This window comes from Ailuropoda melanoleuca, chromosome 5 (assembly GCF_002007445.2).
Source record: "Ailuropoda melanoleuca isolate Jingjing chromosome 5, ASM200744v2, whole genome shotgun sequence".
Lineage (NCBI taxonomy): Eukaryota > Metazoa > Chordata > Mammalia > Carnivora > Ursidae > Ailuropoda > Ailuropoda melanoleuca.
The window spans coordinates 89,648,769-89,667,488 of NC_048222.1; the positions used below are offsets into that span (position 1 = coordinate 89,648,769).

Sequence of the window (18,720 nt, forward strand, 5' to 3'; positions counted from 1 at the left end):
TAAATAGATCATCTACTCAGAAATTAAAGCCATCCTGGATGCCCTTCGGTTCTTTGGAAAGCTGAGTCAGGTGCTGAAATAAACAGTGATTGAAGGCTAGTGACTGGGATTTACATAGATTGCTATGCCCTGTGAAACAATAGGAAGGGCAGGATGTTTTATGCAGGTGAAAGAAATGATCTGAAGGTGTAAAATGGAAGGTGAGAGGCATAGAATCTGCTCCAAACACTGAAATTTATGGTTTGTGAGAGGCATAGAGCAACATATTGCCCTGGGGCTAGCTGGTTTAATGCCCTGGACTCAAAGGACACTAAGGAGTTCTGTAGGAGTCTGTTAACTTCATGATGGGAATTCCAAAAGGAACAAATTTTAAATAGAAGATTTTTGAGTTATATCCATTGTTATTTTACTGTCTTCACATTTATATAATTATTATTGTCTTCTGTTTTTTGTGTTGTTCTGTCGAGATTACAACCTACCTCTCTGACTAAATCTCCATTTTTCAAAATGTTCATAGCAATTCTTGCTCATTTATTCTACCAGGATATTTCAGATTAATTTTTTATGGATCTCAAAACTTTACTAAAGTTTTTTAATTAAAATAACTATAAATTTAGGAATCAATTTCAAAAAGTTGTCTGTCACTGTATCTGCTAAATTATTTTGGTGTTTTTCTTTTCTAAAAGACTTAATAAAGGTTTGTGGAGTTTTTGTGAATAGCAAGAGACTTTATTTTGTTTAAAAATATTCATATTTGCATTTATATTGACATTTAAAGTTACTTTGTTTTTAATTTGTTTCTTAACACATAATTGCTTAATTAAATACATATTGAATTTTATAAACATAAAATTACCTTGTATTCATAAATATTATTGAATTCTCATAATTTTAATAACTTTTTAGTTGATTAGCTTAGATTGAGTTACAAATAATATACTCTACACATAATAAGAATTTTGATTTCTTCTTTAAAATTTTCAGTTTTTCTTTCTTATCCTACTGCATTCTGACAAGAATTTCTAGATAATTCTTATTTCCTGGCTTAACAGAAAAGCCTGGCATAACAAACCATAGGAATTTTATAGGCTTCTATGATATACAATTGATTCTTGGTATTCACGGTAGTTTTCTACAAAGTTGTTATGAACACTGAATTAATAGATGCTGAACTATTGCTCTGAGGGGAAACATACCGTTAGAATTCTACAACCCCCACAATATTTTTGTCAACAGAAATGCCATTTACAACATATATGTTTGTTTGCCAATGTCCTTATAAAAACAAGTCTGTCTCATCAGCATTGAAATCCTTCTTTTTCTCCTATGCTTTCCTGTGTAAAATTTAGGAAGTTTTTTTTTTTAAGATTTTATTTATTTATTTGACAGAGAGAGAGACAGCCAGCGGGAGAGGGAACACAAGCAGGGGGAGTGGGAGAGGAAGAAGCAGGCTCCCAGTGGAGGAACCCAATGTGGGGCTCTATCCCAGGACCCCGGGATCATGCCCTGATCCGAAGGCAGACGCTTAACGACTGAGCCACCCAGGCGCCCCTAGGAGGTGTTTTTAAAGAATATCTTAAGGAGATATTCTTCTACAGCCTACTGATCTACAAAACTTGTTCAACTGAAAGTTTGACAGTTTTTATGCTGTATCATCTTTTGAAACATGCAAGGCATCTATCACTACTTTCTAGAGAAAGCTGATCACTACACTTCTTATATCATCAGTTGTTATCTCAAGAACTCACAAATTCAGCTGTTTTTCCATAGCTTTATAACATAGAACAGATGTTACTTTAGCATCTTTCTGGACAGCTTCATGCATAGATCAGTGAATTTTATCTTTTTTTCTGTATGTGCTATATTAGTGATTTATTAACATTAATCTCATGGCCAACAGCATTAGAACTCATGTCTGAATGAAGTTTATGTGATACACGTAATTTCTCCATAATATTTCTTCTTGTGCTTGGGAACACTTGACAGCACTTCAGGACAACATTTGGGGGGCGTTTTAAAGAACACAATCACCAACAAAAAGCATAAAGATGCAAAAAAAGAGGTAGCATTAAATAGACCACAAAAAGCACACTTGTCAGTAGTATAAGAGCTGAAACAAGAAGACAAAGCATCATCTTGTCTGATCTCAGCTGGAATATGCAGTCTGGTGACTCAAAAGTTTACGGCTCTCTGCATGCGTCTGTTAATGACCATGACTATAGTTAACAATTCTGTGTTGCAAAAGAGAGTAAATCTTAAATGTTCTCACCATAACAACAATGACCACAATTATCATTTTGTCAGGCAAAGAAAGGTTACTAGCCTTATTGTTTTAATAATTTTAATATATATATATATAGGTATATATATAGGTATATATATATAGGTATATATATATAGGCATACATACATATATATAGGCTCATATATATATTGGTGTGTTTATATATATGTATATGTATATACATATATATACATATATCAATATATATATACATATACATATATATATACCTGTCAGATCATCACATTGTACATCTTAAACTTATACAATGTTAGATATTCATTATATCTCAGGAAAACTGGAAAAAAAAACCCACAGTAGCCAAGGAAAACATTAACAATTACCTTTTTAAATTACACTTTGCCATTTGAATTAAACGGATAAACTTTAAAGCATTTTGAGATGTGTTCTTGCTCTGGCATGCTGGAGTGGACAGTATGCAATCAAACCCTAAACCTCCTGGAATTCTTCAGTCTAAAACACTGACAAGCAAAAAATTACAATGGTCCAAATGAATCCACATTCTGACCCTAAAGTTGCTATGACAGAGGAATTGAAACTGGAGCAAAGAAAAAATTTTTCAGTGAATAGATTGATCTATAGTTTTAAAGCAAAAATTACTCTCCTGAAGACAAAGTTAATCCATAACTTTCTGTTAACTTGTCTCTATTTTTCTAGTGGTGACTGATATTTTAAAAGGCATGAAAGCATCACAAACGCCTGAAGTCGGCTTTAGAGAGCATATTTAAAGCCCTTTATTGTTTTCCTGTGAGATTCTGCTAGTGAATAAAACACAAAAATGAGCATGCATGCATGTGTTCGTGCTCATGTACGCATACACACACACACACGCATACACACAGCGTAGTTCTCATAAAGGCGACCTTGTCTTTAAAGTTAAGAGCTTGCTTTCTTATGAAAGGCTTTTTATGTTTTGCAAAATTTCAATGTTTATCTTCATGCTCATCAGAAGTCTTAAAACAGGTTTTAGGTAAGGAAAATAGATGGATGTTTACCAGCTCCATTTCATTTCCTAAAGATTAAATCTTTTTAAAAAAATATTTAACGGTTTTCCTCCTTTATCTCTACATTCCTTTGCTAAACTCTAGTTTCATTCATTGAACATCCATTTATTAAGCACCTGCGGGCCAGGCTCCACTCTCTGGGAGCTCTCCAAGTCCCCAGTGACACAAAAGGCAAGCACAATGGAAATGAGATCAGTGACACAGGAATGCAGAAGAGGGTGCCCTGGGGGTTGGCATGGCTGGTTGAGTTTGGAGTGCCCAAAGTATGATTCAAAGAGGAAGAATTATTTGAAGAGAATCTGGAAAAGAATTTGGATGCTAAACAACAGGACAAGACAATAGCATTCCAGGCCAGGGGATAATTGGACTAGTTTATAGAGGTGTGGAAAAGCAGATTCAATTTGGAGAATAGCAGAAAGTTTGATTTGGCTGGAAATGGAAGTAGAAAAAAAAAAACCCAAAGAAAACTAACAACAACAACAAAAAAAACTAGTAAACAAACAAAGGCAAAGAAGGATGTTTTTTCCTAGGATGATTTTTGGTTTGGGTTTTCATTTAATGTAGTTAGTGATGAGACATTTAAGGATTTAAGGCAAAAGAATGTCAAGATCAGATTTGCAATTGAGAGAGCAAATTGATTACCCATTATTGTCCTTTTCTATTATTTTTCTTCTTATTCTAGCTCTTTGACCAGCTTTTTGTTTTAATCTGTGCGTGTCTTCTGCTAAACATCAGTTATTTACACCCATATAACAATCTTAAAACAAGGTAAAGTGAAAAAAATTACAATAAAAGATGATAGAAATGGTCAGGCTTACCAAATCCTTGGAGTGCTCCCCCTAGCATTTGGGCATCCATTATGGGATTGAAATTTGGAGCTGGGAAGATGGTTCCTTGCACCTGGTAGGAAGAGTCAATGAGAAAGAGATTGCAGTATTTTATAAGAAAGATTTCAACAATTTTTTTCAGATAAATGAAAACAAAAACATTCTATATGTTTAAACTACTCTAAGACATACATATAAGTCCACTAAACAAATGTATTAATTGTATGTTAATTGTATGGAGCAAATTTGGCTGAATTTTTTTTAATCCAATGGCCTCTATTATGTTGGCTCTATTATTCATCTAGGAATTTGAGATACTAGAACCAATAGTAGAAAATGGGAGAATCAAATAAATATATAAATTTGTAATAAACAGTAAACATTTTCTTAGAAATTGGTGACTATTTAAAGAAACTGAAAGGAGAACTTAATTGGGGGAATTCATGACATTTATATGGATCAGAAGTGGCACTTGCCACCATAGCTTTTTTACACATCAGGGGCACTAAAATCATACTAGAGAAAATTGAAATATTTGAATTTGGATTATGAGATTCATAAAAATCTAGGTGATATAGATAAGGCAGAGATTTTTTAGCTGAAGCTTGCAGCTACAGAGGAAAACATAAAAACCTGACTGACATTCCATTTAAATTTTCTTTCTTGCTAATAATAAAATGGCAGAACATTTATGTTAGGCTTTGAATCCACATGGTCTGTTATTTCAGAGCCAGCTGGGATAAGGCACCATATCATCATACTCAGCATAAGAGAACGATCAATCAAAATTTATAAAGAATGGAACCTCTCCCCTCTTTGTTGTCAGTGTGCCCAGAAACGTTGGGAAAAAATGCCTTCCCATAGCAAATGGGTCTACTAGGCCTAGAGAACACAGACTTTCACCAAGCTCTTCTATAAAAATAGTATCTTAGTGGAAGATGAAATTTTCTAGTGCCCATTTTCTAACAGTAGAAAATTGATTAATGAGATGAAGACTGCACCATAATATCTAGTCCAAGAAATATATATACACTAATACCAAAATATTTATGAAAAGATTTTGGGGGATGAAGAACACTGTTCAGTTAAAATGTAAAAAAATTGGTATGGATTTCATTTGATCAATATTAACGATGATGAAGTTGTCTATTTGAAGTAGACTGGAAACCATATAATAATTGTGATATGGCCAAATTTTCTTAAGTATAACTATGTTAAAACATTCTTTTTAAATGTCTATGTGGATAGATGTATGTAATTAAAATAAGAATATGGTCTGCATCTTACATTGCTAAAGTGCATGCAGTTTGCTTCTGATATTCAAGTTTCTTGGAAATGATCTAGAGACTAAGTTCTCTTGAGCCAATCCTCAATTCTGTGAGCTATATATTAGGAAACAATATGAGTGTTATTTCCTTTATCCACTAACCTATTCCACTGGGACTCTATTAAGAAGATACATTTTGGTTCTTCTTTTATTTATTAAATTAAGTTTAGATAGCAGGTTCTAATGTAAATTCCTAGGTTGAGGTCTCCTCACCTGAAGCATTTTCCTTTGAATATTGTTTTTCTAGAAAAATGAATGCTTTAAACTTTTGAAAGGACAGCCATATATTGAATGTGAAAATTGTTTTCTGCTATTTGTCACTGCCTTTTTGTCTACATAGCTCTTTCTCAATTTTTCCCCCATTGGGAAAATAAAGTTTTTTATGAGGCATGGAAAAAGAGATACTTTATTTCCCCTATTTTAGGACTTGGAAGATTTGTTTGGACAAATCTTGTGTGGGTAATACCATTTTTTGCCTGGTGACCTTAATTTTGCTGACCGCTATCAGCCAAAAGGCTGTTTTAAACTGTAAAAGAGGGGTGTCTAGGTGGTTCAGTCGGATAACCACTTGCCTTTAGCTCAGGTCATGATCTTGGGGTCCTGGGATGGAACCCCACATTGTGCTCTCTGTTCTCCTCTCTCTCTCTCAGATAAATAAATAAAATCTTTAAAAAATAAACTATAAAAGAGAAAATATTTTTGAAAATAATAAGACATATTGTTAAATATGTGTAAGTTATCTAGGCAGTTTTAAAACAGAGGGTATGCAGATGTTTACCACAAAACATTTCATTATTGTCTAGACTAGGATTTTCCAGAATTTCTATTGGAGTAAGTGCTATAAAATAAAAGCAAATACCTTTATAGGGAAGAAGAAAAAAGCTCTAAAAGTTATAGATAAAGGAAGTTGTAAATATTTATAGTGATTTATTAGACACAATCTGTGGGTGAAAAGAAAAAGTCCAGTTTTTCCTTTGGAGTTTTTGTGGTTAATCCTTGTAGAGATTACTAGTGCAACATTTTTTGTAATGTAATGTAAAAATTACTTTTTTTCTCATCTTTGCCATTTCAATCCTTATTTCCTTGTCAACTGGCATTAAAATAATACACTAAAAATGTTTTGGAAAAAAAATTCAAGACAAAGTAAAGAAAATTATAAATGTTTAGTAATTCACAAAACACAATTTTCCTGTAAGCATTTGTCATTTATGATCATTTATATAGTGAACCATTATATTTATTTTCATGCAATTATTATGTTTCATTTAAGCTCAGGTCAGCAACATTATTGCATATAAGGTATATACTTAATGTTCCTTTTACTTATTTTGTCATTGGAATATTGATTTTGTCTTTTAATGATAATATTTTTCCAGTTTTATTAAGAGGTAATTGATATATAACATTGTGTAAGTTTAAGTTGTATAACGTGATTTAATGTATGTATATATTATGAAATGATTACCACAATAAGTTTGATTAACACATCACCTCACAGTTGCCTTTTTTTTTCTGATGAAAACATTTAAGAGCTACTCTTAGAAACTTTCAAGTATACAATGTAGTATTGTTAACTAAAATCACCATGCTGTACATTAGATCCCCAAACTTATTTTCCTTATAACCAGAAGTTTGTACTCTGTGACTAACATCTCTCAATCCCCCTGCACCACCACACACACACACACTCCTGCCAGTCCCTGGCAATCATCAATCTTTTAATGATCATTTTGACTAAACTGATCAGTTAAGTTTATTGAAACAGTCAATTATCAGTTTTTAATTTTGTCCCCTGAATTAAACAGTTATTTGAAAAAAAAGATTGATGGTTTTGGGGCATAAAACTTTTTCAAATGACTATGATATAGCTATAGGTATATATTCATCTATTTTAAGGAAATTCGATCTTTCCTTTGGACATTTTTACCAAAATTAACCATACTCTATGCATTCCTTAATATCTAACACCAGTCTCCCTGATAAAATGAATCTATTCTGACCACTTCTTTTACTAATTCCCTAGAACTTACTGCATTTTTATTTAAAATCAGTACCTTTTGTGTTCCCATTTGCTACCTATTCTTAAAACTGGGAATTTCACTAGTAATACATAGTACATTTTTTTTAATAAAGATTTTATTTATTTATTTGAGAGAGAGAGAGTGAGTGAGCATGAGTAGGGTGAGGGGCAAAGGGAGAAGCAGGATTCGATTTGGGATGCCATCCCAGAACCCTGGGATGAAGGCAGCAGCTAACTGACTGAGCCTCCCAGGCCCCCCATAGTGCATGTTGTTTTTATAACATAGTGCTGTACCAGGTAGTTATTCTTTGGCTACATTTCTTGTCTCTCTAATTATATTTTATGTACCTTGACTATGGTATATCAAATCTATACCATGATTTTCTATGTAGTGAGACTTCTTTTTAGAATGTTTTCATCTATTGGTGATATCACTTAAATTAAATGACTTCTTTGAAAAATTGAGATTTTTTGGCTGAGTGACCTGGCTTTATACCCAATAAAAAAGCTTTTTTTTTTTTTTTTTTTTACAAATACAGAATATACATGAATTAAGCGGATTCTTTTATTCATTATATTTATCATATTTGTTGCTTTGTATTAGGGAAACTGAACAGAGACAAATAAATGAGACAGACACATAAGAATTACCCTGGAGAAGAGGGTGCAGGGGAGGGAGATGTTTCTAGTTTGATGGGCAATATTTTTCCCAGCCATATGTATGAGCAAGTAAGTGATCTGAGAAATGGGAGCACGGTATCTCAAGACTCTCCTTCAGGAGTAAAGTAATCTTGATTTGAGTCCCAGTAGTAACACTCTATAGCAATGTGAAGGATGAAACAAAAAGAAGTCATATAGGTGGCAGAGGTAGCTAACTTGGAAACCCAGTTGAAATTCAGTGCACCCTGGACTGAGACAAATAACATGTTCTTAATATAAATTGTTTAGTTAACTGAATGTTATTTAATTTACTAATTTTTAAGATTTATTTTAACTTAACACAGTAGTAGTTAAATCTTTTGAAAGAGTAATAGACTTTTGTTTCAGGTGTTTTTGAGCATATATACCTTTCAAAGCAATGTTATTTTTTATATACATGTTCCTAATTTTTCACATCTTAGAGCAAACTGGAAATTTTGAATAATGGGACACTTAACGGTGTGACATGAAAAATAATGTGCATATGGTAAAATTACTTTATTTTTCTTGCTCTGAAAATTGACAGACTTAGAAATAGTATCACTTGTCTAAGGCAAAATAAATTCTAATGCTTGTCATTTCAATTTAAATTCTTACCACAAGGTAATCAAAATATAATCTTTGCTTCTAGTCATTTGTGAATTTAGGTTTTGACAGAGGAATACAAATACTCCCTTTTTAAAAGGCAGAATAAACTGCTTCATAAACTCACTAAGCAGAAGAGCATGAGTATTTTGTAGACTTAAAATTAGTTCTAGAATCTACCCTGAATAAATAATGAATATATTTCTTTAACTGACAGAAAAATTTTTGAATTATTTTCTGGAACTGAAACCAAACTGAAAAAAAATCTACATATATTTTGCTCATGAAGTTGACAGAATTATTTATGGCATCTCATATCAATAGGTATATCAATAAGTTCATCATATCTCATTTATTCACAGATAATCCGGGGGCTAGGATCCATAAAACCATATCCCTCCAAAGTCAACACTCCTAAGCTACCCACATTTTAATCCTTTTTCTCATGTGGCTTTTGAGTTATACTCATATTGAGAATCTGAATGCCTCAAGACTTTTAGACTTTGAAATATTAGCCGTGCAGGTTGACAATTTTACTGACTGGATGCTTGTTAGAGTACAGGTTTTTTTGTCTTTTCATTTTTTAAAAAAGATTTTATTCATCTATTTGTCAGAGAGAGAAAAAGAGAGGACACAAACAGAGGGAGCAGCAGGCAGAGGGAGAAGCAGACTCCCCACTGAGCAAGGAGCCTGATGGGGACTGGGTACCAGGACCCTGGGATCATGACCTGAGCCAAAGGCTGATGCTTAACTGACTGAGCCACCCAGGTGTCCCAGAGTACATGTGTCAATGGATAATTCAGCATCATTGAAATACCTTGGTTCTGGTACGGTTGAAATGATTAGATCTCCAGTGATATTTAGGATTTTTGGATCTGTGAAAGGAAAATCTACAGAAATCTTAGGATTCCCTTTCCATAGAGCACTTTCCTTGAACCAGGCATTTATTCATCTTGGGGGCATTGGTCCTTGGATCCCCACTGGCTCAGTCCCAAATGCCTTAAACTCTCCTGAAGAACTTCAGCCCACATAATCTCTGACTCATATCTCACAAGAGGTGTGCTGATGGGGTTTCAGTCACTTTAAACACAACACTGAAAGATGGGTTAACAAACATATTGTTCTTCTCTCTTACCCTTTCTTGACTAATCTGTCCTTCAGTCCAATCCTGTCAGCGCTAACCTCACAATAGCTTTCGTGTGTTTCCCCTTTTTAAAATTTCTGTTACTACTACCTTAGCCTTTACCACTTTTCTTTTGGGTTTATTTCCATATGTTACTAAGTAGGTCCAATTTGCCTTCACTGCTAGAATGATCCTCCTAAAAGATCAAACACATCATTTGTCTTTCCATGACTAAAATTCTTAATACACAAAGCACTGCTTCTCAATATTTGTTTTCTACTGTGGTGAACAGAATGGATGATTTTCACATGAAAAAAACATCCCTGGTAACATCTAGGGTTATGAACACATACCGGTATGCTAGCCTTAATGACATTTTATTTTTGCCTACTCAACAGAGTATATTGTACTGCTGAATGAGACTCTCATAGGGCAAAACATGAATTGTAAGGAATAGAAAAATACATTCATACTTTGGCTTATTAGTATTAATGACAGTATTTATTTTCAGTGCTTACTGCACCTCATTTCTATGACTACGAATAGATGACTTGTGGGATTCAATTCAAATATTTTAAAAGAGTAAACAATGTTCTTTATGAACTGGTCCTTCACTATCTCTGTGGGTTGATGTTTTATTTTCTCTCTCCTGAACCTCTCAACTTTCATACCATACACACACAGCTACACACTCCAGCTAAAAGGGACATCTGTATCATTGTTTGTTCTGTTCTATATGTGTGGAATTTCCCCCTTCCTCCCACAACACACACACTCATCTCTTGACTCCATCTTATGATTCTGGTAAACATCTTTTCAAGATTTAACTTTCAAGCATTAGCTCCAGTGTTGTCTTTCACAGGGATCCCTTCCTGATGCTTCTAGTAGAATTGCCTGCTCTTTCCCTGGTGCCTACGATTTATCCTATGCCAGAGCTGTAGTATATCCTGTTAGAGCACCAGTAGTATATCAGCAGAAAATATTCATTTCTAATTTTACCAGATTTCTAAGAATAATAAGTCAAATTAACTGGACTTCCTTTGTTTTGTTGAGAATGAACCTTAATATGAATGTGCAGATTTGGAGATTGAACTTTTCTCATGAATAAAGGAAGATATTTGGATTTCCAGGAAACAATTTGGGAAGAGATGTGATAAGTAACAGGAATGGATAGTGGGACAGAATTACTTTTTTTGATTTCTCCCTGATATTCACAAATTTTCATTAATATTTGTTAAAAGATATTGTATATGGATTTTTTTTCAGACTAGGGAAAGAGATGAGTTATTTGGGTTCAGTCTGGGTAAAAAGAAATGTGTTGCTGTACAGGTTCATATAGAAAAAGATCTTGACAACATAAGATGCTAAAAATTTGAAGCCTAGTGAAGTCTTTAGACTTTACATCACATAATCAGGGTATTTAAGGCAGTCTCATGTGTACACCCTCCACACGGACTCTGGCTTTTTATTTTTTTCTTAAAGATTTTTATTTATTTATTTGGCAGAGAGAGAGAGACAGCCAGTGAGAGAGGGAGCACAAGCAGGGGGAGTGGGAGAGGAAGAATCAGGCTTCCCAGAAGAGCAGGGAGCCCGATGTGGGGCTTGATCCCAGGACCCTGGGATCATTCCCTGAGCCGGAGGCAGACGCTTAACGACTGAGCCACCCAGGCGCCCCCAGACTCTGGCTTATGTGTCTTCCTGCTCTTTCAAGACTTTTAAGTCCCCCAAAACATAGATTGTATGATGTTATTTTATTGGAGGTGCAATATATGATTTATGTCATTGCTGATTTAGCTTTTTCAAAGTTTTCAATAGACTAAGAATTTTTATTTCACCAAATTGACTTAAAATTTGGCTAAATATGATATAACTCACATCAGTTCTAAGTGTTGCCTTTCAGCATTTAAAATTCACAGCTGGAATTTAGTTCTACACTATGTAATGTGATGGACCAGACTTCAAGTTTATGTGCAAATTCCCAGTTAAATTGCTTACCAGGCAGGGTTCCTGGGTGGCTTAGGCAGTTAAGCATCTGACTCTTGATTTTGGCTCAGGTCATGATCTCAAGGTCATGAGATTGAGCCCCACATTGGGCTTTATGCTCAGTGGGGAGTCTGCTTTAGATTCTCTTCCTCCTCCTCCCTGCTTGCTCTCTCTCTCTAAAATAAACAAATAAAACTTGAAAAAAATTACTTACTAGGCAATCCCATAAAAAGGTAATTATTTGCTAATCACCTTATCTCAGTCAGAAGCAACCTCTCCCTCCTTTTATTACCCTTTTGTTTCTCATGAGATTAGGAGGCTTGGAAACAAGTTTAAGAGGTCACTTATCCAAAGAGACTGCAATTAACATGGACTTTAGAGAATGGGTCTTATTAGCAGAAGGTGAAAATGGAGGATAAAAAAGTTGAGCAACTAAAAGGGAATGAATCTGTATAAAAAACATATTCCAGGGGAAAATTGAAATTATAAGGGAAATAAAAATATTTTTAGTGTATACTCTAGAATATAAGAATGTGAACTTTAATATCCTAAAGGACTTAACTTAGGATTTAGTTGAGTAGCACAGCAAATATTCTCAAATTTTAACTGTAAGTATTTAGTTTATCAGTAATGTGTTTTTAATCAAATTTTAGAGTTAACTTTGATATTATCATAAGATAGAATGAGACAATTAGCTTGAAGAAATGTGTATATTGATATACATAATTGTGGCTCATGCTTGTAGTCTTATAAAATTTATTCTAGGTCATATATTGAATAATTTGATAAGTTATTTTGTGTTCATAGGTAAAATAATTCATTTTTATGCAGCTATTTACTACATAATTAAAGGTACTTTAAATACTAATTTATTTTAGCTTTACATATAATAGCTTATCATATCCCCTGCGAATTTACTCAGTTATTCTTTGAAGAAAGTTAAAATAAACAACAATGTGTGTAATAGATTGTGCTACATATTATCATTTGTTTTACTACTGTAAATGAAATGCATATATACAAAAGATTCAAGGCAGATAATAACTTATATCATAAAAATCTAATAAAATACCATAGAATTTGGAGGAAAGAGATAATCTGTGAAAATAGGGAAGAGTATAAAGGGAAGTTTTGAAGAAATTTTGAGACAAAAATCTCATGTTTGATTAGATTTTGACAAGTGGAAATGTGTTGTTTGGAATCTCATGTTTTTTCATGAGGTTATACCTCATTTCCTTAGATAGTTTTATGGGCTGACATTGTTCATATTTTGCTATTTCATATTATTTCTAGTCTAATTTTCTCATCACAATTATAAACAATATTAAATGCTTGAAACTAAGAGAACAAAAGACATATGAGATATCTTACACATCAGGGAAAAATATACATCTTACCATACATTTATATTATATATAATGTTTCTAAGGAAAATATTAGATAAAAATAAAGGTATTCATAATTAAATATAAAAGCAAACATTATAGATACCAAATGTATTCAACTAAGTAGAGTTTTTATCTTTGATTGTTTGCACAAATATTCTGTATTAGCCAGATAGTTAGAATTAATAGTGTGAAATTTAGAGAATTACAAAAAAATGAATAATCATTTTTATTTCTTGTTATTATCTCTTTCTTTAATTAAATAACAGAATATACCATTAAGGTATCATTATGCACTTCAACAATATCGTCAGAATTGTTTTCTTCTCACCTAATACATGTTTTCTTGCTTTCTTTTAAGCAAATCTCTGAAAACCTCCTTCCACATCATGAAATGGTTTTGGGGGAGAAATTCTCTATAACAGAGTATGATCTGTAAGACTTAATATCTTTCTTTGAGTGAAACACCAGAAAGATTCTGAATAATTTACGCAACAACTCCCCACTCATTAGTATGACTTATTAGAAAAGACAGAATACTGGTACCATCATGAAATCCCTCCTGCTCCGAGAGAGCAATCACATTACAATCACTTTACCCTCAGTTTGGTCTAAAGGATTTTTCAGGACCTGAGAGTACAGCATAAATCAAAGTGAATAAGAAGAATCTGCAGGGTTACAATAGCTTCCTCCCCAAAATAGAAACACATTGCCTGGACCACTGTGAGACTGATCATCAGATGGTATTCTACATAACTATTTCAGCTGAAAGAGAGGAACTTGTGTTTTTTATGATCTTTTTGAAAGCTCTGTTGTTTAATGTCCCATGCTAATAAGGCTAAATGTGCATTTTCCCCTTTTCTTTTACAGCTTTACAACACTCCCCAGCCCTTAATACAATGGCAGAGCTACATGTAGGTGAGTTCCTTGTTCAGCAGAAGCTTAGTACTTATCTGGTAAGACAAAGATTACAAGAAACCTGGAGTAATATGATTTATTCCTGCTACAAACTGAAAGAATACAACATATATTTATTATTTAATGGTCTGGTACATTTTTAAAAGAAGCTATTTTGGAGTACACACTGTTATTCCAGTTGTTCAAATATGCTTATGGGGGCAACTATTGCAGTATTGCTTTTAGAGCTATTTGAATATTTATCAGTTGATGGATTTGATGTTTCTAATTAGCTGAAGGCAGGACTAATGATATGAAAAGTAATATAGCTGGGTAATTTCCCATTTTTTCCCTTTGGTGAAAAATACACTGTGAAATTAGTGAACCTGGAGGCAATTATTAAACTTAAATTTAAAAATGAAATTTTGATAATAAGTTGCATAGTGTTTCATTACCCTATGCTTCAACAAACAAAATTTCACTTAGCTAATAGGTCACAAAAAGAATGGATTAAAAAATGTGAATAGATTTGGCTTAAACCTATCCCAAATTCTGGAAAAATATTTGCCTTACTGAGCCCTGGTCAGTAGTCATCCTCTAGGAGGAATGACACAAATTTCTAACACTACCATTTTATCATAATAGAATCTTTTCTTAGTTATTAGAATATCTTATAGTTGCAAATCAATAAATTTTTCTCTATATAATAAACATATGAAATGTAAAAATAGTTCCTTTTGTTCATTTATAGTTACTTCCAGACATATTTGATCTTTAGTCACAGAAAGTTATTTATTTTATTTCTTTTATTTTTGGGTATCTGAAGATACTAATTCTATATTTGCTCTATTCTTCTGGTGTTGGAGAAGGTAGTGGTAAACATACAACTTCCTTTTTTGAAGTAAATGGTCACTGACCTTTTACCATGTGTAATATAATTGGCTTGGAGGGAAACTGAAAATATAATTTGTACTCAGAGGGATAGATGAAAGGAAAGAAAACTGGAATAATGATTTTTTGCAAAATCTCCAAGCCAGTCAACCTCTAATCTCAGTCTTTAGGTTTCATTCATACTTTTCAGTAGACTGTTTAATATTCATTGACCACATACTTCTTAGACTTAGATTTAAAACACAAAGTTCTCCACTTGCTCCATCTACATGGATTATATCCCACCCAAACACTAGAGTCACCTCAAATTCTGCCTATTATATGAAGTCTTTTCAGATTGTATCAAGTATTATTTATCATTTGCTTTACATCTCTATTATACATGGCCTTGCAGTTTTTGCATTTATCTTTTCCTCTAAATTTTAAACTTCTGGAGGGCAGGTATCCTTTTTTTTTCTTGCTTTGCAAAGCATTTAGGCCAGTGCCTTAGATATAATATAGGCTCTTGGAATGTTTACAAAATATAAAAATACATGTACCAAAGTGACATCTTTAGTTTACCCAGTAGTTTTTAAAATTCATTATTCATATAAGCAGGCTACGCTCTATGTATTTTCACTTTCACTTCCTTGGTAATCACCTCAGCAGTCTTGTGAGACTGAAAATACTAATCTTATTTCACAGATGATGAGACTATGAGGCTGAGTAAGTTGTTTAAAGCCATACAGGTAGTGTGTCATGAAACCAACACTCAAATCCAAATTTAACTTCATAGCTAGTGCCTTTTCCATTATAGCTGTAATTGATGTAAAATAAAATAGCATGTACTATTGAGGCCTTTTTTTTCCATCTTTGCAAGAAAAGAAATTCTATTTGTAAAGGATCTTGCAGGTAAAAACAAAACTCTAAAAGCATAAGCTCTTACTCTGAAGTCAGTTCTAAGAGAAAAAGAAAGGTGTGTGTGTGTGTGTGTGTTAGGAGGGATTGAGAGAATATGAAAAAGATAGCCAAAAAAGATTCCCATTGGCTGGATCACCAAAATGTATTTAAGAACAGAATTTCTAATATCTAACTTCAAGGTATTTGCAGAGTCCCGATAATAACACCTCTGTTATCATGAATCCTTAATAAAGGTTGGTTGGGACGGCTTTTTGTTGATGGTATTTGTGAAAGAGTGAATGAATTATGGTTGTGTCCATGATAGGATTACCAACCACAAAGAGGGGATAGAATGCATGGGCTAGATTAAAAAGAAATAGAAACATAGCTTGAAGTGAGAGACCTGTTAATCTTTATTCACTGTATTCCTCTAGCCTCAGATAAGCGTTTTTAGGAAGACAGAAAATAAAATATTGTTTAAATTACAAGTGACTATACAAATAATAAGAAGCAAAATGTCTCTTTCACTTCTAGAATGCTATGGTTTGCAAAAAACATTTACACAGTACTTTATTTATTAAAGACTCTGTCTTTACTTTAAGTCAAATCTTAAAGAACAGTATGACTTCAGTTTACATCTGGGTTATGCTTGCAAAGAAAATTTGTAGATATTATATAATCAAAATAAAACTTGATCAGATGACTAACACAGATAGTGAGATTAAGAAATAGCCCTAGTTACATTATTTTTTCAAATTGATGCAGAAGTATTTATAAATATGAACCAATTATTAAATGAGTCATTGTAAAGTCTGAACAATTTAGTGAATAGATGTCAAGGAGTTTAGGAAAGAGAGAATTGAATTTACCCACACAGCCTCTTGTAACTAAGATCTTAGAGTTTCTTCATTAACATGAATTTACTTTTTATAAACCAATTTCCTAGGAAGATATGATTGGAAATAACTTATTTTAGTAACAGATAGTATTAACTTTATCCTAATAATATATAAAAAAGTCTAGTAAAGTTAACCCAATTAGAGTAAAATTGATAGCATTGAATGACTATTTACTCTTTAAGGCTCAAGATAGCTAATTCCTAATCCCTAGTGCTTGTGAATGTTACTTTATTTGGCAAAAGGGACTTTGAGGGTGTAATTTGTTTAAGGATTTTGAGATAGGGAGATTATCCTGGATTACCTGGGTAGGCCATAAATGTCCTAAATGTCCTTATAATACTCAAGAATGATTCTAACCCAGTGAAATCTGAATCAATGTAACATAGTAAGTGAACAAAAGAAGTAGTTTAATACTATTAATATCACAATTCAAAAATTGTCAACTCTCATTGAATTTTCAATATATACCAAGAATTGTGGTAAAATAATTTATATTACCTTATTTAACTCGTAGGAATTAAACAAACAAACATGCAAAAAAGTGAGGTTGATACTATTGCCACAGATAAAGAAACTGAGATTTTGAGAGGTTAATTTCTGTTTCTAGGTTACATGGTTAGTAAATAATGGTTCTCAGATCTGTTTGATTTTAAAGACTGTGTTCTTAATTGCTAGATTAGACTCCATATATAGAAGAAATACAAATGGAAAATGTTTATCATTAAATAATTAACATACACTCAATATAATAGATTTAGCAAATAAACTATTTAAAACTATAAATGGGATTTATTTTGGTAGAAATGATAGTGTTTTGTGAGACCTTTCTGCTGTGCTATGGTAAGTGAGGTGAAAGCCAAAAGATGGTAACATCATTATCAAGGAGACCATATAGAGAACCTGATAACATGTTCATGGAATTTGGGGAACACAGTGGACTCACACTCGGAAAGGCTAAAGGTGAGACTGCGTGGATAACTAGCTGCTTTACGTGAAGAGAGGTGGTTTCACAATGAGTTCCTGAACTCCCAAGAATTTATGTACATATAGAGTTTCTCACACTCCTAGGGTTTTTGGGACATAGGATGTCTTGAGTGTTTATCATAGGCCAATTGAGAGCCACAAAATAGGAAGAGATAGTCATAAGTCATTTTGAAGAATCTGGCTCCAAATCTTCTTTCAGAAGGACTGATAGGAACTCTAGGAACAAACTGATAAACTTGAGAAGATTCCTGGCAATGAGAGGTACCCCCAAAACCTACTGTGGTTCCAAAGAAACATCTTCTTTGGCCAGAAAGCATCAGTGCTATGTGATTAAAATACCCATTAAATAAGACCAAAGCCATTCCTGAACATTTCCCCACATACTCACCCTTTCCTAATCCTGGAGGTATTGAAAGCCTGTCAGACTGCTCTCAGGTGTGAAGGACTGACCCAAAGAAGGATTAAAAAAGTCAATCTTGACCTCTTTACTAATGTAGGAGTTTGGCCTTAAGCTGGCAGGAACAGATGAGGGAGAGAAGTTTTAATTGAAAAGAAATGTTCAAAATTTTTACCTCCACAAACATAAACATTTTTAAATTTCTATAAATTTTTGTGAGTGGAAGTGACTTATTAATATTTAATTAGATAAGCATAATCAAGTCATGATATCTCTAAAGAACTGAATGTTTGTATCTCTCAATTTCATATGATGAAGCCCTAATTCCCAAATGTAATGGTATTTGGAGGTGGAGGCTTTGAAAGGTAATTAGATTTAGATAAGGTAATAAGTGTGGGTCCCCCATGACAGGATTAATATCCTCGTAAGAAGAAAATCAGACTAGAACAGAGTCTCTGCCATGTCAAGACCCAGTGAGAAGAAAGCCTTCTTCAAACCAGGAAGAAGGGTTCTCA

The 18,720-nt window shown here is 33.2% G+C and overlaps 1 protein-coding gene across 2 annotated transcripts in view; it reads right to left on the reverse strand.

Moving 5' to 3' along the window:
• The window catches only part of ANXA10 (annexin A10), a 90,743-nt gene that overhangs the window by 56,374 nt on the left and 15,649 nt on the right, over positions 1-18,720 (reverse strand). For both annotated transcript variants that reach the window (XM_034660163.1, XM_034660162.1), the window contains one exon: positions 4,128-4,209. In XM_034660163.1, the coding sequence (XP_034516054.1) occupies positions 4,128-4,209 (82 nt within the window). The remainder of the gene's footprint in view (positions 1-4,127; positions 4,210-18,720) is intronic.